Here is a 22,490-nt window from a genome sequence, read left to right as displayed (position 1 = left end):
AAAGGGGCGTAGCCCCGGGCAGGTCAGCACAGGCCTTAATCCCAGCCAGAGCCGCCTGCACCGGCTGCCGAAACACACTCCAGGCCACTCTCCACGCAGCGGGTGGGAGGTGGAGGGGCCGGCCGGCCCGTGAGGCGCCCCCTGTGCGTGGGCCCCGTGCTGACTGCCCAGAAGCAAAGCAATCAGTCTCTGTCGACTGCAAGCTGGAGAAACACAAGAAGACAGCGGAACAGCCAGGACAGGAGGGTGGGCCGTGTTCCGCCCAGCGGAGCCTCGGGTCCGAGGCGGAGGTGTGGGGTGCAGATAGGGCCCCTTGGGGAACGGCTACCTGGACCAGCTGGATGTCCCCACGTGGGTTATGGTCCTGAGAACTCTGACAGCCGTTTACGAACTATTTTCACTTACATTTGAGGCTCACAAAATCCCATTATCTGCCACAGGGACCGGAATTAGAACCCCGAGGATGGTGAGTGCAGTAAGCGAAGGAGAGAGCAACAGGTGGGAATACCATGAGCTGCAGAGAACCTTGAAGGAGCCGTGGGAGCCCTGGCGCCATGCTCAGCCGGGTCCTGAGCAGCCGTGGGCTGCGGGGAGATTAGGCTTCCTGAGGCCTGGCCCCCTCCCAGGACAGGGAGGAAAGGACAGCAACACAAGCTGAAGTATGCTGAATGTTCATCACTGCTCGGTGGTCTGCCAAGCACTTAATTTTAATCTTCACAACCAGATGACCACCCCCATTCTATAGGTGAGCGACCTCTGCCGGTGGTTCAGTGGTAAAGAATCTGTCTGCAAGGCAGGGTCCCTGGTCAGGAAGATTCCCTGGAGGAGGAAATGGCAACCCACCCCAGTACTCTTGTCTGGAGAATCCCACGGACAGAGGAGCCTGGCGGGCTACAGTCCACGGGGTCGCAAAGAGTCGGCCACGACTGAGCACACACACGTGCCTCACCAGGAAAGATGCTCATGTTGTAAAACTGCAGGAAAAAGCTGGATGTGAAAGCATGTGTTTAATGTGAACTCAACTGTAAAAGTCATAGACTGGGAAGAAAAAAACCAAAATGTTGATAGTGGATGTTTCCAGGTAATAGGTTGTGTATATTTGATTTCCTCTCTACTTTTCTAAAAGAACATGTATTATTTCTACATCCAGAGAAGAAAGCTAAATAAAGGCCAGACTCATCAATTCTCCAGTCACTGCCCACGTAAAGAAAAGGCAAGGGCCCTTGAACTCCCGGGCGAGAGAAGCTGAGATGCAGTGTCATCCTTTGGAGCGTGGAGCCTAGAAAGCACAGCAGCTTTGAGTTTTTTAAGATGATTACCCAGCTGCCATTACCTGGAAGTATTAGCTTAATTATCAGGAATTAATAGTTGCTAATTATCATTCATGACTAGCGATTAGGGAGAAATGTCTTGTGGAGATGAAATCACTAATGGCACATTTTCCTGCCCAGGCCGATAATAAAACGACGTGGGATGAAGTGCTTAGGCGCTGGGAGACAGGTGAGCCTTGGTTAGAGGACAGCTGGGGAGGATGGACGGGTTTAATTGAGAGAAGGAGGAGGAACTTGGAAGACCAGGCCAGTGTAGACGCCTGATCTCCGCAGCCAACAGCCCAGAGAGAAAGCCCAGGACTTTTGCCTGATGAAGGTCTGGGGACCTCGGTTCTCAGCGGGGCTTTAAGCCACCGGCAGCAGCTGCTCCTGTTCGCTGGTCCAGGACTCGGCACCAGCCTGGCCAGCTCCCACAGGACACACCGGTGGCCAGAGGGCTCCTGTGACCTGGTTTCCACGGTGCTGACCCCCTCATTCTACGGGGGTTAAAGAAGGACCACAAATTCTCTGAGCCTCCACTGGGAGCTGGGGCTCCTCGCAGCTCCTCTCCAGAGCCTGGCAGGCCCGGGATGCTGCACCGGCAGGCATGCTGTGTGCCTCCTGGGTCCAAGGCGGTGCAGGTGCCCCGTGGCCGGGAATCTTCCCGGAACAGGGATCAAGCCAGGGCTCCACGTTCCCAGCGCTGGCAGCAGCCACAAACCAGAGGCACACCCTCCCCTCCGTCCCAAGTCACCCCCGGCCGCCTGGCACGCCAGGGGCCTCGGGAGCAGGCGGCACGCAGCAGCCCGCCCTTGGGACAGCCCCCACGACAGGCCCCAGCAACGCCTCCCACCCAAAGAGAAGCAGGCGCTTATCAGTCCCGCACGACAGGCCCCAGCAATGCCTCCCACCCAAAGAGAAGCAGGCGCTTATCTCGCAGCACTTGTGCAAACCGAAGCCCCTTAGAAAAGGCGGGGGGGGCGCCTACGTCCTCCTTTGGGATCCTCCTTACAGAGTGGGCAGGGGGCTGCAGCCTGCGGGACTCAGCGCACTAGTTCTTAATTGTCAGCAGTTAGAAGCCCGCCCCGGGGGCCTCCACCCCCTCACTCAGCTAGCAGGTGCGGTAAAAGCCAGCGAGAAATGAAAGACAGTTTTGCTCCCTGTGTCTTAACACGTGTGGACAGGGGAAACGTGCCTCCTTGATCTGGTTTTGGTGACACTGGCCGTCCATCTGACCCAGGCTGAGGAAGGCTGCAGAGAGCGCTGACCCGGGGTCTCCGCTCTCGGCCCCCGCGCTGACGGACGCTCTGCCGCCTGGGCTCCCACAGGCCGAGGTCTACCGGACCAGGACTCTGTGCCAGGCACTGTTCACAGTGGTTCACACGCCATTCACAGCAACCCTCGCAGCAGGCACTGTTATTATTAATATGAGGATGTTTAACGCTGCTCACTTCTTCACAAGCTCATGAGGATTCTGGGAGCCACACAGGTCAGCAGGTGCAAACAGGGACTCAGCCTGGTGGGCGCTCATCCCAGCCACGGCCACCGTCCCCACGTGAGAGCTGAGGGGGTGTGGGTTGGCCCTCTGCTCGTGTTCACCCAGCCAGCAAGTGGGGAAGCCGGGGTGCGAGCCTGCAGTCTGGCCCGTCCTCCGTGCTGTCTCGGCTGGTTCTCAGAGCTGCAGAGGGAGGTGGAGGTTCCCGGAGCACCGAGCTCACCACCGGACACTCGGTCCCGACAGAAGCAGACTCCTGACTGTCAGTGGAAGTGTGGCCCGTTTTCCCTCAACGTCATCAGCCTCTTGCCTAAGATAAGAGGGCTGAGGATTTCAGGCCTTCTCTCCCTGGCCTTTGCCTCACTCAGGTGGACGGACGAACCCGGTATTTTCCTGTGCGATGGTGGTCTTGGAGGAGGAGGGGGAGAAGGAGGAGGGAGGGGAGGAGGAGGGAGAGGGGAGGAGTCAGCTGAGAGTCCCACTGGACATGCCAGTCAGTCCTGGTCACACTCAGCCCCTCCCTGCTTAGAACCGGCGTTCACAGAGATACTGCTTTTTCTGCCGAGTCTCCCTTCTGGAAGGAGGATGGAAGGAGAGGGGTATGGAGCGTGGGAAGGAAAGCAGCCTGGCTTTGGAGAAACTGCCTGGACGGCACCTCGCGGCCAGCTCGGGACCCTGAGCAGGCTCGCCGCTCACAGAGCAGCCCTGCAGAGGGGACCTCGCGGGACAGCCACGTGGCCCGGCCGGGTTGGGGCGCCGGGACGCGCTCCCGTAACACCTCCCCCCAGCGCGGCCTCCCTGCCTCCCACACCTTCTGCCACGACTGACTCGGGTGCTGACGGTCCAAGCGTCCCCTCCCTCCTCCCCCTGCGCCCCTGCCCTCCTCCCACGCGCCTGTCCGGGCCCCCTTCAGTCCCAGGCGCGGGTCGCTGCGGGTCCAGGAGGAACCCCGGGGCCCAGCCCTCCAGCCCCGCCCCCCGCGTTAGTGCGGATGGAAGAGCCGGCCCCTCGAGGGCAGCGTCGTGAGAGCCGGGCAAGGAGAGAGAAGCATGTGCTTCTCTGAGGGGCCTGTCTCAGCGCGAGGCTTCCTGCCTCCCCTCCACCCGGTAACTTGAGGTGAGACTGCTGGGGAGGCCCCCGCGGCCTGGGCCCTAGCACCCGTCCCAGGAGGGGGGCCCTGAGGCGGCCCATGGTCCGCAGAGGTTCCGGCATGGACCCCCACACGTCTGGGCTCCAGCAGACGCCTCACGACTCTCAAGACAGGGGGTCAGGGTGCTGACTGCGTTTTTAAAGAGACAAGATTTCCAGACTGGACGATGGAACCGAGGGCCTGTGGAGAGGATCAGTGCCAAGAAGGAGGGGTCTCACCATCCCCTGGGCCCCCCAAGAGAGGCTGGTGACAAGGTGGGGATGATGTTCTGTGTGTTCCCCGCCAGGACCCCACCTCACAGGCCCAGGGCCACGGGGCGCAGAAGAGCCTGGGAAAGGAGCTGACCCTCAGCCCGGCAGCCTCGTCCCATCACCCTGGGTGTTGGTACTGCCCCCACCTGGTCCAGAGCCCCCTCCGTGATGCCAGAAGGAGGCTTCTCCCCAGCGGGGCTGCGAGGGCTCCAGGACGCAGGAGGTCACGGGCTCTCGGCAAACGCGCATCATCTTTTCTTGACCAGGAAGGACACAGGACTGGCCACATAGGCACTGACCCAAGCCCGGAGCCCTGGGGGCGGGAGGTCATGGGCATCGCACTGGAAAACTGGACAAGGCAGAGATGAGGGTGGGCTTTGCAGGGCCAGAAGCACAGAGCCCTCCGGAGAGGCAGGTGCCTGCCCTCCAAGAGGTCAGGGCAGGCAGGAACCTGCGTGTGTCCCCAGGGCCCCTCAGGACCCCAGAGGACACGGGGGTGCCAGAGGACACTTCATGCCAGCGGGCCTCTCCCTGCTGCTCATCAGCGCCACCTGGGAATTCAAAACAAATCCCAGTAATGCCAGTTCACTTCCAAGACCAACGAGTGCCAACCCTCTGTAGGGGTGAGGAAGTGGGAGGGGGTGAGGCATCCGTATTTTCCAAGAATCCTGGGTGATTCTAATGTGTAACCAAGGTTGACAGCCACTCGCTGACTCAGGGACCCTCTGGCCCTGGAGATGCACAGAATCCACACTCACGGTTGGACCTCCTTCACTTTGGACCCACACCGAGCCATCCAGTACGGCAGCCGCACGTGGCTCCCGAGCCCGTGAAATGTGTATGCCTGATCCAAGCGGAGATGAGCTGTTCGTACAAATACACACTGCAAAGTCCTAAGACTTTGCGTGAGAAAGAAGGTAAAGCACCCCACTAATGACTTATAAAAACATGGGTTATATGGCGAAATGGTATACTGGCCTAAAAATATATGAATTTTACCTATGTCTTTATACTTTTTAGCGTGGCTTTAGAGAATTTTAAATTACATTCTGTGGTGCACATAATATTTCTATTGGACAGTGCTAATCTACAGACTACTTAATTCAAAATGTATTCACTATAATTCTTCTAACTTTGTTACATCTGTTTTTTGATAATAATTTTCCTTAAACTTCTCTTCATGATTCCAAGTATATAACATTCTTGAAATGACAAAAATAAAGAAATGGAGAATAGATTAGTGGGTGTTGGGCCTGGAGTGGAGAGGTCAGTTTGGTCATAAGAGAGCAACAGGCAGCAACCTTGTGGTGCAGAATGTCCTGGACTGACTGCCTTCCTGTCGGTGCCCTGGCTGTTCGATCCCTGCGTGGCGTGGTGCCCCTGTCCCCGCGTGGCGTGGCGCCTCTGGAGTTGGGCTCAGCAGTCAAGAAGCCACCTGCAATGCAGTAGGTGATGCAGGAGACGAGGGTTCGATCCCTGGGCTGGAAGATCCCCTGCAGGAGGAAATGGCACCCCACCCCAGTATTCTTGCCTGGGAAACCCCATGGACAGCGAAGCCTGACAGGCTACAGTCTACGGGGTCACAAAGAGTTGGACGTGACCGAATGACTGAACTCGGTTCACACCATTGGGGGAACTGGGCACAGGGCATGTGGGCTGTCTCTGTAAGAAATCCCATGATTTCTCACAACTGCAAATGAATTTCAACTTACCCAAAGAGGAAACTTTAATTAGAAAAGCACAATCTCACATCTGAACTGGTGTTTCTCATGCTCTGCTGGTGAGGGGGTGCGCGGTTTACCCTTTTGGAAAGCAACTTAGCAAACACCACTGAGTGTTAAGCATTTCATTTCTCTCCATCCCAGCAAGGCTACTTCTGGGAATTGCCACTAGGGAAACGGATAAAAATGTAAGGACAAAAACACACAGAGGTGTCTGTGATAGCAAAGTGCTAAAACCGCCTAGACGCTTTTCCGAAAGGGAAGGGTTATATGAGCTATGGTTTATCAACTCAATCTACCGTCACATAGTCGTTACGGGAAATGTCAAATGAAAAACAGAAAAGGGGGATACAGAACGCCAGTAGTTTGCTGCTTTGTAAAAAAGAAAAAATCTGTTACGTGACTTCGTGAATACAAAAATAGTCGTCACGGGTGCTTTGACTGCAGGATGATGGACGGGTCTTTCTTTCTACTTCACTGTTCCTGTTCGCTGGTTCTGTGGAATAAAAGGCATCGTGTTTTTCGTTTTTGTATTAGTGGTCTTCCGGGTGCTGAGGGACAATCCCCACCAGGTGGGGGGGCGGTGGCTGACCTGCCCCCTGCCGGCTGACCATGGTGATGCCCGCTGCGCCCTAAGAAGTGGACACACCTGGACAGATGACCAGTTATGGGCAGATTTAGGCCCCCATTCCTGCCCAGAGCCACACTGCCCATTAAGAGGGTAGAAAGAAGAATCTGAAACTTCATGGCTTCTGTGAAAGCTTTCTCAGCTTCATCCAGTAAAGACACGAAACAGTGACCATAATATAATATAAATGGTGATCATAATATACTGCCTGTGAAAGTGTTAATTGCTCAGTCGTGTCCGACTCTTTGCGACCCCATGGACTGTAGCCTGCCAGGCTCCTCTGTCCATGGGATTCTCCAGACAAGAACACTGGAGTGGGCTGCCATGCGTCCAGGGGGTCTTCCTGACCCAGGGATTGGACTCATGTCCCCTGTGCTGCAGGGAGATTCTTTACGGTCTGAGCCACCGGGGAAGACCGTATCTGGGTCCAATGTCCGCAGTCCCCCGGGAGTAGGTTTACATGTTCAAGACTCTGAGTGTGAGTTCCTTGAAGACTTCTTTTTCTGAATCAACTGTATATTTAAAAGTCTTCCTAAGTGCTGGTCACTGGATGTGTTAGCTGAGCTCACTGTTGACAAAAAGGGGAGTCTCTAATTTTGTGCCTGCTTTTCACCCCCTTCTCTCCTGGGAGGGGCGTTGGGGGCTTCCAAAGAGCTCTAACTGCTGCTCAGCATTATGGAGTCAGGGGGAGGAAGGAAGACTCTTTCAACTTTTCTGAATTTCCCAGTGTGCTGTAACAAGCACAAATTATTTTTCCAGTTGGGATGTGTGTATGTGTATGTGTGTGTATAAACTTTCACTTAAAAATTAACAAAAGATGACCTATATATAGAGAAAAAACATTTTAAACCGGAGCTGCTTTCTGACAAAGAGTGGCTGGCAGTGACCCCCCCACAACCCTCTTGTCCCGCCCCCAGGTGGCGGTCCCTGCTCCTTCCTGGGGCATGATCAGCCTGCCCCAGGCTTCTGCAATGTTCTATTTTTGTTTTCATTATTTAACTGTGCCCCATATACACGGCTAAGTGGAGTGTTCGGTTCCATAGCTTAATGGACAGCTGACCTCTGTGTGCAGACGCTCAAGTCATATGGAGCTCTGCAGGCCATCAGCTGCGGGTGGGGGGTGGGGACAGATGCCAGGGGCACCTTCCTGAGGTCAACTTTAGTCCAAGGCTGAAGACCAGGGAGGGGGTCGTGGCTGCCGGGGTAGACCCAGGGCAGGGTGAAGCTGGCGGCACATGCCAGGGGGGGTCAGGGCTGGGGCAGCGTGCAGACCGCCAGCACCTTGCTCTCGGGGCTGAGTGGCTTGTGGGGCTGGGGGCCGGCCACCCATCACCTTGCTCTCTGCCTCTCCTAGCTGACGCGGGACTTGGAACTCAGCTCCCGGCCCAGCTGGCGGGGAGCTGTCCTGAGAACTGCCCTTTGGAGGACGAAGGGGCTGCAGTTCCTCTCCCTCATCGCCTTTCTTAATCATGTAATTGCTAGACCTTCCAGTGATCTGAATCAAGTCCCACGACGGTTACACGCGCGGGAGCCTGGGAACCGCGGGGGAGTCATCAGGCAGGCAGGGAAAGGCGCAGGGTGCAGGCCTGTGTGCTGACTGCCTGATCGGCAGCAGCGACGCCCTCCCGTCCCCCGCACTGAAGGGGTCTCACTGTCGTGTAGGTTTGGGACCTCACAGGCTCTCTCCGTTGAGCCCAGGAAGACGCTGTTCCGGAAGGTGTGATCCACTCTGTGGTGAGCAAACAGGCTGCTGCCAGACGGCCCTGCCCAGGGAGGCGGGCAGGACCTGACCGTGCGTCCTCTGGGGTGCAGTCCTCCGTGTCCACCCTTCTCCCCATGAGGCAGGACTCTTTTCCAGGCAGACGCCAGCACAGAGCCCCCCAGTGTGATTCCCAGAACTCCGTCGGGGGCACCGTGATGGATCCAGGTTGGGTGGGCCCCGCCCAGGGGCAGGCATGGCCGAGGCAGGGGGCCTACGGCTGCTTCCCGCTGTCCCCTCCCCGGGCTGACTTCATCCCCCTGAGCCCTGCCCGCCCAGTGCATCGGCCCCGGGGGCCCTCAGACGCCGAGCGGTCCTCAGCCTTCCCACAGCGGCACGTTTGTCAGCGGGGAGGTGCGCGGCTCAGTCCGGGGAGCGGGGCCGAGATCAATACCGGGAGTGACGTCTCTGTGCTGTATGCACCTCCCGAGCTTTGTCTGCGTCCACAGAGTCGGCAGGAGACGCGGCTGCGGTTCGATACTAACTGATCATGATGCTGGGTGAACCCAGGGGGCTCCCTTAATGGCCAGCCGTCGCCTGCTGCCCTTGGGTTGAAACGGGTCCTCAGCAAAGGCCCACGTGCCCCTGCATCTGACACGCATGTCCTGGCTCCTCTCCACCGAGCACGGGGCCTGCTCAATGGGGTCTGAACGCAGGTCACCAGCTGGCTGCGCAGATGAGGGAAGAGGATCGGAAAAACACAAACAGGGACCCCCCAGACCCATTGCTCCTGCAGACACAAAGGTGCCAACCTTGGGCTCAAATGAGCTGAAATCCAAGTGGTGCAAACGGCATCATCAGCCAGTAACACTTTAGTCTGAATTTGTGGAGCTGGTCCGAGGGGACAGTCACAGTGCCTGTGGAGCACAGGGGGTCCATGCAGAGGGCCCAGCCACACCTGGCCCGGCCTTGAGCTGCCTGTGAAGACAAGCTCTGGGCTTGGCTCTCCAGTGCCCACCGGGCTTGGCAGCAGCTGTTTTGCCAATGCTGTGCCACCTAGACTCTCCGCTGACCCCCCAGGCCTTCCACCTTCTCAGCTGGGTCTGAGTTGACCCTCTCGGTACAGATGCTACAATAATGAAATATAGCAGGGTGGGTGGGGCCACAACAGCTCCTGGCACATGGCAGCCGCTCTCCACCCAAGCTTCTGGAAGTTTCCGAGGGGGGTTGGGGGGGCACGGGGGTGCCTCGAGGTCTGGAGCAACGTCCATGGGAAGCCTTCAGGGCGGTGACTGAGGGTGTAGGAGGCAGAGCAGGGTTCCCTGTGCCTGAGATGGTGCCCCCGCTGGGGCTCAGAGGTGGGTGCCGGGCCAGCCCCCAGCCTCAGTGGACCGAGTCCAGGGCCACTAGCTGGGGGCCCTCTTCTTTATGTCCTTGGGGGCAGTGAATGCCCCAGAGCAAAGGAAGCAGGTGTGGAAGGATCTTTCCCCTGCAGGTTCACAGCCTGGCTTGGTCCCAAAAGCCGAGCGTTCTTCACTCACATCTGTTCGGGGTTCAGACCCCAGCTCCATCGCAGCTGCGTGACCCCGGGCTCGCCGCTTCACCTCTCTGGACCTTAGCTTCCCTGTGCATTTCGGCTGAAGCTGCACGTTCCAGGCGCTTCTCGACACGATGGTCTGACTCGGTCCCACAAGGACTCCTGGCGGCCCTGATGTTCGGCTCGGAGGGGACGCGTGACAGAGCTGAGGTGGCGCAGACCGAGGTGGGGGTGGCCTCTGCGCCCGGCTCTGAGACCACGCGACCACCCAGACCGCAGTCGTGTCCTGGGGGCCAGGCTGCCGGGGTGGGTCTAGGAGAAGGCCAAGATCACAGCCACAGGCACTGGCCTCCCCGCGGCACTGCGGCAAAGAGCCCGCCTGCGAGGAGGGGGACTAGAATGCGACCCCTGGGTCAGGAAGACCCCCTGGAGAGGAAATGGCAGCCCGCTCCAGCGCTCGTGCTGGGAAATCCCCTGACAGAGGAGGCTGGCAGGTTACAGTCCGCGGGGTCCCAGAGTCGGGCACGACTGAGCACGCACACACACACAGGCACTGCAAGGCCTGGTCCAGGGTGGAGGGGGAGTTCAGTGTGGGTGGGGAGCAGGGTTAGGTTGTCCTGATGCAGAAGCGTAAAAAAAAAAAGACGTTTCCACACACAAAGCAATTCTGCCTGCCTTCTCCAGGAGACATCTCCTCCAGTAAAGAGGTGGGGGCTGCGTGACCACTTCCCACCCAGCCATCTCGAGGTCCGTCACAGACATGCCCTGGGCCCCGGAAGGAGGCAGCTGGTGCTGGCACTGGTGCTGGACGTGGCATCCACCAGCCCCGCAGACCGGCCAGGCTCCTTCTGCAGAGTGAGTGAGGCTGGCCCGGGCGCCTAGGGCCTCTGGGACAAAGAGGTGAGCGAGGTTCGCGCCTCAGGGAGCAGCCACCTATTTTGAGACCAAGCGAGACTCACACCAGATGTCACCTGCTTCCCAGCGGTGAGCAGGGGTGTCTGCCTGCCTCCATCACCCCTGGGGAGGTGCACCTTCGGCAGCCAGCACTCTGCCCACGCCTGCCGGCACCACTCAGCGGGCTCTCGTTTGGAGGACAAGCCGTGCTGAGCAGTGGGTGTGGGTGCTAAGTCAGGACCCAGGAATGCAGGCAGGCTCCAGGGAGCCTGGCTTCCCGTGAGCAGGGGGGGAGGTGGGCAGTCAGGAGTGCAGGGTCTGGCTCTGTGACCATGTAGCTGGAGGCCCTGGACAAATCGCCTCACGGTCTGAGCCCCTGTGTGGCCATGAAATACAGGTACCATCATTCAAAGGGTTTTGGGGAAAATAAACTTTGACGGAAACGCAGGGAAATTGGACCCCTCGCACGTTGTTGGTGGGAGTGGGGCACGGTGCAGCTGCTGTGGAAAGCTGTGTGGTGATGCCTCAGTAAGTTAAACATCGTGTCCTGTGCTGTGCGACCCCAGGATAGTAGCCCGCCAGGCTCCTCCATCCACAGGATTCTCTGGGTAGAAATACTAGAGCCGATTGCCAGGGCCTTCTCAGGGGATCTTCCCGACCCAGGGGTCAATCCTGAGTCTCTTACGTCTCCTGCATGGGCAGGCGGGTTCTTTACCACGGAGCCACTTGGGAAGCTTGGAATCCCCAGAAGACCCAGCAATTCCACCTCGAGGGACACGCCTCAGAGAACGTTCACAGCAGCACTCACACCGTGTCTGGAGCTCTGTGTGCTGCGAGTCGGCGTCTACACCACCGTCATCTGCCTCTTAATTTTATCAGTGCACCACCCGATGGGGAAACAACTTGCCCCTTCGTGTTAGAATTAAGGAACCTGAGGCTCAAAGAAGGAAGATGACGAGGTCGCACCGCGGTCAGGCTCCCACCCCCACGGCCCACTCTGGGGACGAGGTGGTGAGGAGCCTGGGGATTCAGCCCTGAGCAGCCCTGAGCAGCCGAGCCCGCCGTCTGCTCTGCAAAATGGGCTCACCACGAGGTGCAGCCCCGTCAGCGTCAGTTCTGATTATGTGTGTTACCATCACGGGGGCTGCCTGCTCTTAACAGGAGAAGTACCCAGGGACCTGCGCTCCCGAGGGGCCTGGCCCATCCTCTCAGGACCCAAGTGGGGGTGCCCCTCCAGAGCCCAGCTCTCTCCCCAGGCCCAGATCTGCCCCCCTGCCCAGCTGGCCCCGGTGAGCTGCAGACACGAGCACGCAGGGACGGCTGCTGCGGCTTTGCTGGAAGCCCTGCCAGGAGCGGCTCCACCTCTGGCCTTGCTCAGGCTAGGCCAGCTGCCAGGTCCTGTCTGGGTGAGAGCTGCCCCACGCCCTCTGCCCTGAGCTGGTGGCCTCGGGCCTGCAGGGCGTCCCTTCCAAGAAGGGCTCACGGAAGCCAGGCTCCAGGGCGGGAGGGCCTGCCGCCCCTCCCTGAGGGCTGGGAACCCAGGCGTGGGCTCTGGGGACGCGGGGACCCCTCCCCATCTGGGTGACGATGCCCAGCGGTGGCGGCTTCCCTGAGCCACACGAGGGCTGCTCCCGCAGCTCAGAGGCTGCTTCTGGATAACGAACCCTGGCTCTCACTTCCCAGATGTCCCTCCGGAAACAGGAGCTACTTCGACAGCGAGAAATTAAAACAACAAACAACGGGGGGTGTGAAGACCGCAGTGGCCCGCCTTCCAAAACGTAGCTCTTGAACCACGTGTCCCCCCCAAGCCTCCTCCCCCGCTGCTCACTGCCGGTCCTGCCCAGGTGCTGACACCAGGGGCCTGGCACCCCCTTGAGCGCCGCGGGGACCAGGGTTCCGCCCTTGCTGGGCCACCTGTCAGCCTTGTGGTTTCAGGGGAGCTACTTCACACCTCTGGGCCTCCGTGTCCTCATCTGTGAAATGGGGATGATAAAGCCCACTGCCCACAGCTGCTGGAAGCGTGCCAGTCTCTCAGTCGTGTTCAACTCTTTGTGACCCTGTGGACTGTAGCCCGCCAGGCTCCTCTGTCCTCTGTCTCTCCAGGCAAGAATACTGAGTGGGTTGCCACTCCCTTCTCCAGGGCATCTTCCCGACGCAGGGATCAAACCCAAGTCTCCTGCATTGCAGGCGGATTCTTTACCGTCTGAGCCACCAGGGAAGCCTCCAAGACTGCCGGGGGTACTTAACTAATAGTTTAACCAGCAGCAGGTCTGAACCAGACCCACAGAGGTGGTGCCACTGTCCTTTAGAAATATCCAGCCTCAGCCGCCCCCAGGCGACTGACACGTGGGCCCCTGCCCACGGCCCTGGGGTGGGCCCCACAGTCTCGTGCAGCTGACACGCTCTTTTTAAGGTCAAGCCAGCTGCTTGGGGCGCCCGGGGCCCATGGTCTGCAGTGACACGCTCGCAGGCCCTGAGGGTGGAGGCTGTGACAGCCACAGCCTACCTCCTCCGCAGTCCCCCATCTGGGTCCTGGTGAAACCAGACATCCTGAACCCCAGGACAGGCCGTGGTTCCCCTACTCCACTGCTGCTTCTGCCTGAGCTGCTCCGAGCAGGAGGAGTTCCCAGGCTTTGCCCCGAGAAATCTGGGTTCAGATCTCCATCTGCTGCTCATTAACTGGGTGACCATGAGCGAAGGCACAGCCTCTCCAACCCCCAGGCCTCTCAGCTGTCAAATGTGTTTGCAAACAAAAAAATTAAAAAAAAAAAAAAACCCACTCACCCCGCCAAACCCTGCCAGCAACGCTGTTATTATCACATCATTTTACCAACGAGGAAATCTGAGAGAACAGGTCATTTGGTCAAGGTTTCTGAGCAGTGAGCGCTGGAGGCCAAGTGTAAACTCCTAAAGGCCACACGCACACCTGCCTCCCCTGTGCATGCTCAGTCACTTCAGTCATGTCTGACTCTTTGTGACCTCATGGACTGCAGCCCGCCAGGCTCCTCTGTCCATGGGACGCTCCAGGCAGGAATACTGGAGTGGATTGCCATTTCCTTCTCCAGGGGATCTTCCCGACCCAGGGAACTCATGTCTCCTGGATTGCAGGTGGATTCTTTACCACTGAGCTTCCTGGGAGGCCCACTACCTACCCCCCCCATCATTTTCACATTTTAAGGATGCCCGCTGCAGACTGCTGGCTAAGCCCGTCTGGAGTGGGGTGGGGGGTGGAGAGAACCTGGGTGCCCCCAGGCTCAGGGGGAGGCGCACCCTCTCCTGGCCTCCGCTCTCTCCTCCCTCCACAACTCCTTCTGCTCAGACCTGAGCTCCAGACCCAGGGGCCCTCAGGGCTCCACGAGGCGGGGGCTGGGATCTCCCCTGAAGCACCGCAGGGGTCCTGGAACATGTGGGGAAACGGAACCCTCCCTCCTGCCCCAGCTTTAGGGAGGAGGGGGGCCTGGAGAGGAATGGGAACCTGCCTGGGCCCACAGTGAGAGGCCAGGGCTCAGCTCTGGGCTCCAGTGCCACCCCCAGGCCAGGGCGCTCCTGCTGTGGCCCCCGCCCCACCCCGAGGACTCGAGGGCTGCTCCCTACGGCCCTCCTGCCTCAGGCAGCCGGGCAGGCACAGAAAGTGCCATCCACCCACTGGGCATCTTCTTCCAGTGAATAAAGATTGCAGTAGTGATAGGGCTTCCCTGGTGGTCCAGCGGCCAAGAGTCTGCCTGGCAATGCCGGGGATGGGGGTATGGTTCCTGGTCAGGGAGCCAAGAGCCCACGTCACAGAGCCACCAAGCCTTCACGCCCCGACTAGAGAGTCTGTCCGCCAGCCTGACACGGTGATGGTCCCTCGTGCCAGAGCTTAGACCAGGTGCAGGTAGAGAGATGGATGATAGATGTAGATAGATGAGACATAAATGATAGATTAATAGATGGTAGGTGACAGATGACAGATGACTGAGCGGTGATAGGTGATACATAGACAGCAGATAGACGACGGATAGATGACAGATAGATGAGACATAGATGACAGATAGATGTATAGATAGATGATAGATCGATTGATAGATATAGATCGATAGATGCCAGATGATAGGTTTAGACAGACAGACGATAGATGACAGGCAGATTAAAGAATCCAGCAAGGAGATCTGGGGCCTGCCTTCCCGGCAAGGTCATCCCTGGAAACCACAGGCAGTGGGGACCCTGGAGCCCCAGGACGCAGCCCTCCGCATGGGGCACACTCCTCCTGAGAGGGCCTCACACCCTCGACAGCCCTGAGCACGATGGTCCAGAGACGTCCCCCGCAGGGTCTCCCATCCGGCATTCCAGCCCCGGGGGAGACACCCCCGCACGCGGTGGGGGCGGGGGTGAGGGGTGAGCGCGGTGCTCCCAGGGAGGTCCTCTGCGTCCTGTGCGGACCGGTGAGTCTTAACTCTCGGGTAAGTTTTAAACCCACTTTTCCAGGCATTAATAGGAACGTATTTCTGCCGTGAGTCACTTGCAAAGTGGTTAACTGAGATTCTCTAACACAGAGTCTTGGGGACCGTGGAGCTTCCAGCCCGTTTGCTGCAAGGAGGAGCCCAGAGCCTGGCCTGGGGGTCTGTGATGCAGAAAGGGGGCCCCCTCTCCAGCTCTCGGGAAGGGGGAGAGAGGGAGGCTTGATTTCCCTCGACCTCTGGAGACCTTGCTCTGACTTCTCCAGATGGCAGGGCTGCCGCCCAGCAAACAGATGCTCGAATCTGGACCAGGAGCCTGTGGCGGGGCAAGACCGGAGGGTGCAGCCTGCCCCTCCTGCCCCCCCAACCCCGTCTTCCTAGGGGCGCAGGGGACGAAGGACGACACCCCCACCCGCAGAGCCCAGGCCCCGGGGGCTCCGGGCCGGCCCGAGGCTGAGCTGGGGCTTGGACCCATTTCTGTGCGGCTGCCAAGGCCACGTTTCAGTCTGAGACAGCAGAGTGTGGACGCTTGAGTGCACGTCCTAGGGGTTCTCCGCACCCGCTTCACCTTCTGGGCTTTGGAAGGAGGCGAGGAGACATCGCTCACCTGAGGGCAGAGGCCGGGCTGGCGTCCACTCAGGCGGGGGGCGGGGGGGGCCGAACTCTCAGAGACCGAGCCTGGGGCCCTCGGGGGAGCCTGCCTCACTGCTCCCGTCCCACGCCCCCTCCTCCTGCTCCTGGACTCCTCCTTCCCGCCTCGCCCAGGGCCTGTCACCAGGGGCCTCCTCTGAGCCCCTCTGAGAAATGGCACCCCCCTACCCCAACCAGCACCCCCACCCCGCCCACCCTCCTCTCCAGCCCCCAACCTCGACAGCACCCCCCACCCCGCCTGCCCTCCTCTCCAGCCCCCCTCCCGCCCCACCAGCACCCCCCACCCTGCCCGCCCGCCTCTCCAGCACGCGGCCTGCTGGCTTGTTCTTTCTTTAGCACATATGGCGTGTCTCCCTCTAAAGAAAGCTTGCTTCTAAGGGAACGGGATAAAAGTCTTTTCTTCATAGTCAGGGCCCAGTGGGGTTGCCAGTGGGCAACGCTGGCCTCCAGGGGACCTCGGGCCTGCCTCCGGGGGGACACGTTTGGGTGTCACAAAGCAGGAGGGGTGTATCCCCACTGGGAGAGGCCAGGGCTGCTTCTGAACACCCGCTGAGCACGGGACCCCTCCCCCAAAGGATAATCTGCCCCAGAGGCCAGCAGTGCCTCCCCTGTGTGCCCACTACTCACAGGAGCAGCCTGTACACAGTAGGTGCTCAATGACAGACAGAGAACGAAGAGCTCCTGTGGTCACTATCACCGCCACCATTATTCCTTAAGAACAGCCATGCTTGAGAACCGGCTTCCAGGGGGCGCCAGTGGAAAAGAACCGGCCTGTCAAGGTAGGAGACGAGAGAGGAGGGTTCCATCCCTGGGTCAGGAAGATCCCCTGGAGGAGGAGGAAGCGGCAACCCACTCCAGTATCTTGCCTGGGAAACCCCATGGACGGAGGAGCCTGGTGGGCTACTGTCCATGGGACCGCAGAGTCTGACACGACTGGATAAATTCAGCACGCACACATGGTTGAGAACAATCTTTAAGGATGGCTGTGCTTTGGGGCTTCATGGCAACAGGTCATCCCGAGGACACACGACCTCTGAGCCCCGGACTGAGCCCTGCCCTCAGCAGCACCCGGACGAGCGGCAGATGGTCACCGTTGCGCCATCGGCAGGCAAGCCCGGTCCACGGCTCAGGCCCCAGGAGCCCAAGTGATATTGGCCTGCCCCTCCTGCAGCGGGCCTGCTGGGGGCCCCCCTCAACAGGGACGGTCAGTTCTCACCCCCACGTCCCCCCAACACTGGCCCTCGTGTTGGAAGACCCAGGACCGCGTGCCTGGCTGGGCCAGGGGCCACCTCCACGAGCTGTAAGGTGACCCCAGCCAACCCTGCAGCCCCCAGACTCAGGGGTCTGCATGAATCACGATGCTCCTGCTGTTTCCCAGGGAAGGCCGCCGGGGGCTGTGGGGACACATGGAGCGTCCCGCTCACCCTCGCCAGCACAGCCCAGCATCTGCTGACCTGACAAATAACGCGGCAGTTTAAACGGCCAGCGCGACGAGCCGGCTCCGTCAGAGCTAAGATCACCTCCTACACCCGGAGCCCGTCACACCCCACGCGGCTGCGCAGTCGTGGGGTGGGGAGGGGCAGGGTACTGGCCCCGCCTCCGCCCCCCCCCCCCACCACGGGACTGGAAGCTTCTATCTGCTCGTTCCTCGTTCAGCAGACCGCCTGCCCCACATTCCCGCTGAGAATTCTCACTGAGGGTCACAAATTTCCCTGCCTGACATCCCCCGCACCGACTCCCCAAACCCTTCCTTCTCCTGGGAGCTCACAGCCGGGCCTTTCTCCGCGGAACTCAGAGGCTGGCCAGCACAGCACGTCTCTTTCCTCCCCTCTCCATCTCCCCTCAGGTCCTGAAAGCCTTTAAACAAGTCACCTATGCCTAAGTTTAGTAGCTGACTTAACTGGGTACAAAGCCACACATAGGCAAAGGAATGAGTCTCTAATGGTGCAATATTAGGCAGCAGACAGCTAGGCTGAGGGGAGCAGGATGCTGTCTGGTGGGTTTTCCTGGTGTCCCTGAGGTCACAAGTAGCTGGTCCTGATTCTGCCAGGGAGGAAGGCTGACCCCAAAGCCAGGATAGACCGAGGAGCCGGTGTGTGCTCACTGACCACCCAGAAATGAGCCAGGAGGCTGTGCGGGGCAGGCCAGGGCAGCTGGCTGGAAGCCTGAGCAGAAGGGTCAGCTCCCCCGAGGTGGGGCTGGGTAAAAACTGGGTTCCTATGTCCCACCTGCTTCCTGGGAACCTGAGCCCAATCTGTGAGCGTCTCTGATACAGTAACTCACACCCTTGCCCCCAGCTCTGAGGACGGCACGAGGGGTCCCCACCTCTCGAGTCCAGGATCCAAGAGTCAGGTGGGGCCTGGAGGAAGCAGAGTCGACCGGCCTTGGTCATCCCCAATGAGCCAACACGACACCTGTGTCCTTGCTTCACGTCACACCCCGGCCCCATTCCAGATGAGGGAGCTGAGGCTGGAGCCCGTGTTTCCCACCATGACCTATGGCCTGCCTCCTCAGGTCAAGTGTGAACTGTTGAGGCAACCTCCCCCTGCACTCCCCTCCCCAACTGCAAGCCACGGAACCCCACCTCGCTGGCCGAGAATGGCCAAGGTCTCAAAGCCGGCTCCCAGCTGGGGCGGTGAGGAGTGCAGCCCACCAGATGCCCAAGGCCACAAAGCGACACAGTGCACAGGGCGCCCGGCTCCACCCCACCCCCACGTGAGAGGGAGCCTGAAGTCTGGGGTGGGGCTGTCTTGGTGGCTGCTATAATTTTTGCCCTGTTTCTAAGCACCCTGGGGACCTGGCCCTGGGACACGTCCCCAGCTGCCTCCAGCTGCCAGATCCGTGGAGAAGTGAGGCTGAGCTCGCGTGTCTCAGGCAGGCGGGGGGCTCCGGGAGGGAGTGCTGGCTGTGGGTCAGCAAAGCGCGCAGCCAACCGTGACGCCTGTGGTCCTGGGATGTCCTGGGGCCAGGACACCAGGTCTGAGCCAAAGACCCCTGTGCCCACCCCGGTGCAATCTGGGCTGTTAATGCATCAAACCCTGGGCACATGGGGCTGCGGGAGTGGGCCTGAGTGGGCACCGGCGGCAGTGGGAGCCCTGCTCTCCCCGGGACAGCATGGGGCAAGGGCTGGCATGGGGACAGCTGCGGTGTGGCTTCTGTCAAACTAAGCCAGGCCCCCATGTGGGGCCCCTCTGCTGGGTCCTGCCCTTGTCCAGTAAGTGGTGGATCCCTGCCCCTTCCCGATCGAGTCTCAACCATAAAAAGGGACACTGATGTGACCAGCCCCGGGGAGGGGAGCAGGTGAGAGCCAGTGGCCCCAGCACTGCAAGCAGGCACCCGGGTCAGCACTGCGGGGCTCAGAATGTGAACCCCCGGCCCCCTTCCCACTCCCTGCTCTCTCCCCTGGCCCAGCCAGGTCCCAGGGGATTCTCTCTTCAATCCTAGGAAGAAGCTATCTGACTTCATTAAAAATTTTTTAGCACACTGAATCTTCACCAGCTGCCAAATTAGGGTGAGGGCAGAAAGACAGGCTAAGTCTTTGGAACGGGGAGGGGCTTGGACGGTCGGGGAGACTTGTCGCTGTGTTTCTGGGGGCTGCCATCTCTCACTGCACTGCCCGCACGGCCCCCGGCCCCGCACCCGCGTCTCGCCGCGCGTCCATCTCTGCTCCGCGGCCTCTGGCCCGACACGTCCTCCTGTCCCGCTGGACGGAGCATCCTCGCCACCCCCACCGTCCCCGAGGCCCCGCCGGGGCGTCCGGAGCAGGCGGACTCGCGGTGGGACCACCCGGCCGGCGCGGACCTACAGCCCAGCTCGACAGGTGGTGGGGGGCTTCCCCCCGCACCACCCGATAATCGCTGCTCGCGGCGCTATTCAAGTTTGTCGTGGGCGTGCGCGCTCGGCTTCGGAGCGGGCAGTCCCGCCGCGCCCGCACAGGGGGGGCGTCGTCACCTCCCCCGCCACCCGCGAGACACACACACGCACGCACACACGCTCCCCGCACCGCGCCCCTTCCTTCAGCGCGCGGGGCTGAGGCGCGCACTCGGCGACAGTCCGGCCCCCGCCCGGCCCCGCGGTAATGGGGGGTGCCCCGCGGCGGCCCAGGCTCGGGGGGCTCGGCCTCTGGGGGCCCGCGAGGGGACAGCCGGTCCCCGGTCCCCGGCTCCTACCTCGCTGGAGCGGCAGCGGCCCGGCCCTGGTCGCGGGGCCCTGGCCGGCTGCGCGCGGGGCTCTGGGAGCCCGCCCCGTCCGTCAGTCCGTCCTCAGGAACGGCGCCCGCGCCAGCGGCCGCAGCTCCGGCTCGGGAGGGCGGGGCCGGCGGGGCCGGCGGGGCGGGGCCTCTGTCCTCGGCCGCGGCGATGTGGGGGGGCCCTGCGCTCGCGGGTTCCACCCGGGAGGTGCGCGCGTGCAGGGGCACAGCTCCGTGGGGCTTGCAGGTGGGGAGTCGGGGGCTGGGGTGGGGAGCAGAGGGATCCGGGGGCCGCCAGAGCTTGGCCAGGACCCGCCCCGCCCCGGCGCCCTCCCCTACTTGAGTCAGGCTTACCCTCAGCTTCCAGCTGCCGCTACAGCTGTGTGAGCAGCCCCATAGCCGTCACCATCCAAAGACAGCTCTGCCACCAGCTGGTGTGGCGACTACTTCCCGAGCACTGGGCGCTGCTGAGAGCGCTCTGCTCTGTGAAATCCTCCCGCCCAACAACCCCATTGTGAGGATGAGAAAACTGAGGCCAGAGCCCCGAAGTGACGTGCCTGGGGCCGCACAGCGCAGCTCGGACCGCCTGGCTCCCCAGTGTGTGCCCTTAAGCACATTGCTTGCCCCTCGGAAGCACAGGATGGAATATATGTACATTAAATGATGAGCTGTGCTCAGTCACTTCAGTCGTGTCCAACTCTTTGCCACCGCATGGACTGTAGCCCGCCAGGCTCTACTGTCCATGGGCTTCTCCAAGCAGGAATACTGGAGTGGGTTGCCATGCCCTCTTCCAGGGGATCTTCCTGACCCAGGGATGGAACTCGCCTGTCTTATGTCTCCTGCATTAGCAGGCGGGTTCTTTACCGCTAGTGCCACGGTAACAACCGATATTTTTCATTTTTTCTTCCTTCAGTTTATATATCTCCTTTATTTTCTGGGTCCCTGAGCTTCACTGGACGCTGTCATGTATAAATGGGACCATGAGGCGCTGGAGCAACCGAAGGCGTGTGGAGAGGCCTGGAAACTACCCAGCTTTTTGTCTTCTCCCACCTTCCCCAGGAGAGCGTTCCTCTCCACGCCCAGGGTCTCCTGCAGAGGCCAGCCCACTGAAGGTGCCCACATCTCCCATCTGGATGGAGTCCAGCTTCTCTCGACCTCCCAGCCCCCACCAGCCCCAAACTCTTAGCTGGAAGGGTTAGATGGAAGTTGGGCTTCAGCCTGATTCTGCCTCTACCTAGCTGTGTGACTTGGACAAGTTACTTGACGTCTCTGAATCTCCCTTTCCTCCCCTGTAACCAGGGCTGATCTCCTGGGTATGTGCGCTCATCCAGAACCTGCTCTTGGCTCAGCTGATTTCAAGATCTGTTTTTGTCTGTTTTGGCCATCTTAAATTGTTTAATCGTTTTGAACAAGGGACCCCATTTTAATTTTGCCCCTGAGCCCACAAACTATGTAGCTGGTGCTGGTGACAACCACACCCCTTATTGGATTACTGCAACACTTCACTGGGGTGATGTTTGCACAAACATCTAACACCCAGCCCGTGACAGAAGTTAGCTCCCTTTCTCTGATCTGGTCTTGAAGAGAAGGTCCCTGGGTGGACAGAGGGCTGGGCAGGCAGTTTCGTGGGGAGGGGCCAGGCTGGCAAGGGTACGAGAACACCAGTTATGTTCGGGGAAAGGCAGCGGTCTGGGCGGTGGGGAGGTGCAGGCAGGGGTGGCGAGCAGAGGGGCACAAAACGGAGGACCCCGCCCAGGCCAGGGCGACAAGCCTTCTGGCTCCTCGAGGAGCTGGGACCTGGGGCCTGGAGGCTGTGAGCAGACGCCCCAGGCAAGGAAGGTGGGTGGCTCTCTGCTCCAGCGGCCTCGCTGGCAGTCGGCCGGGAACTGGCTGAGCTAATGAGGCGGGCGCTGGATGCCGTGGGCGGGAGCCCCGCTCCAAGCCGCCGCAGCAGCCTGCTGACAAGCTTGCTGTCGACATGATGGGGAAATTCTGCAGGTGTGAAGCCCAGAAGTGTGCCTGGGGACCTGGGGACTCCAGGCCTGATGAATAATGGAGCAGTCCCTCTTCCCGGGGTTTCTTTCTTGCCTTTCAATAATTCATGCATTCCCAGGATTCAGGCGTTTCATAAAGCCTCAGGCTTTTCTGAATCCTTGGCCCATCTGATGGCTTCACGCGTCAGGTCTTAATTAGAGGCAGACGTGGGGGGCAGTGCCCTCAGCCACACGTGCCTTGTTCCTGACAAGGAAAACCTCCCATCACGTCCTGGAGAAGGAAGGGGCGCCTGGGGCCCCAGAGTGGAGGTGGGGCCGGCTGCCCTGGGCGGTGGGGGTGGGAAGGCCCACACGAAGGCGCCGCCAGTAGCGAAGAGACTGCACACCGTGTGCTCGGCACCCCTCGAGCCAGGCCTGTTCAGGGGACCAATTCGGGGGCGACATCTGAGCAGCGGTGACATGTGTCTCTCCCAGGTGGGGACTGTAGCGGCCGTGAGTGCTCCGCCGTCCAAGGTCGTGGCCTTTGGGACTGGGG

General features: G+C 60.3%; 1 protein-coding gene across 3 annotated transcripts in view; it reads right to left on the bottom strand.

The window, feature by feature from the left end:
* The window catches only part of CACNG5 (calcium voltage-gated channel auxiliary subunit gamma 5), a 28,551-nt gene extending 8,166 nt beyond the window's left edge, over positions 1–20,385 (bottom strand). The window contains exons 1-2 of one of the 3 annotated variants that reach the window (XM_070774241.1): positions 19,942–20,057; positions 16,400–16,543 (exon numbers count right to left, since the gene is read on the bottom strand). In XM_070774241.1, coding sequence (XP_070630342.1) covers positions 16,400–16,478 — 79 coding nt within the window. In that variant the 5' untranslated portion in view covers positions 16,479–16,543; positions 19,942–20,057. Of the gene's footprint in view, positions 1–16,399; positions 16,544–19,941; positions 20,058–20,315 lie in introns of those variants that run through there. The other 2 variants (XM_070774242.1, XM_019982103.2) reach the window with 2 other exon arrangements.
* Between the last annotated feature and the right edge of the window lie 2,105 nt (positions 20,386–22,490).

The sequence above is a fragment of the Bos indicus genome, chromosome 19 (genome assembly GCF_029378745.1).
Source record: "Bos indicus isolate NIAB-ARS_2022 breed Sahiwal x Tharparkar chromosome 19, NIAB-ARS_B.indTharparkar_mat_pri_1.0, whole genome shotgun sequence".
NCBI lineage: Eukaryota > Metazoa > Chordata > Mammalia > Artiodactyla > Bovidae > Bos > Bos indicus.
The sequence above is the reverse complement of the archived record's forward strand: the minus strand, read 5'-3'. Positions and strand labels throughout refer to the sequence as shown.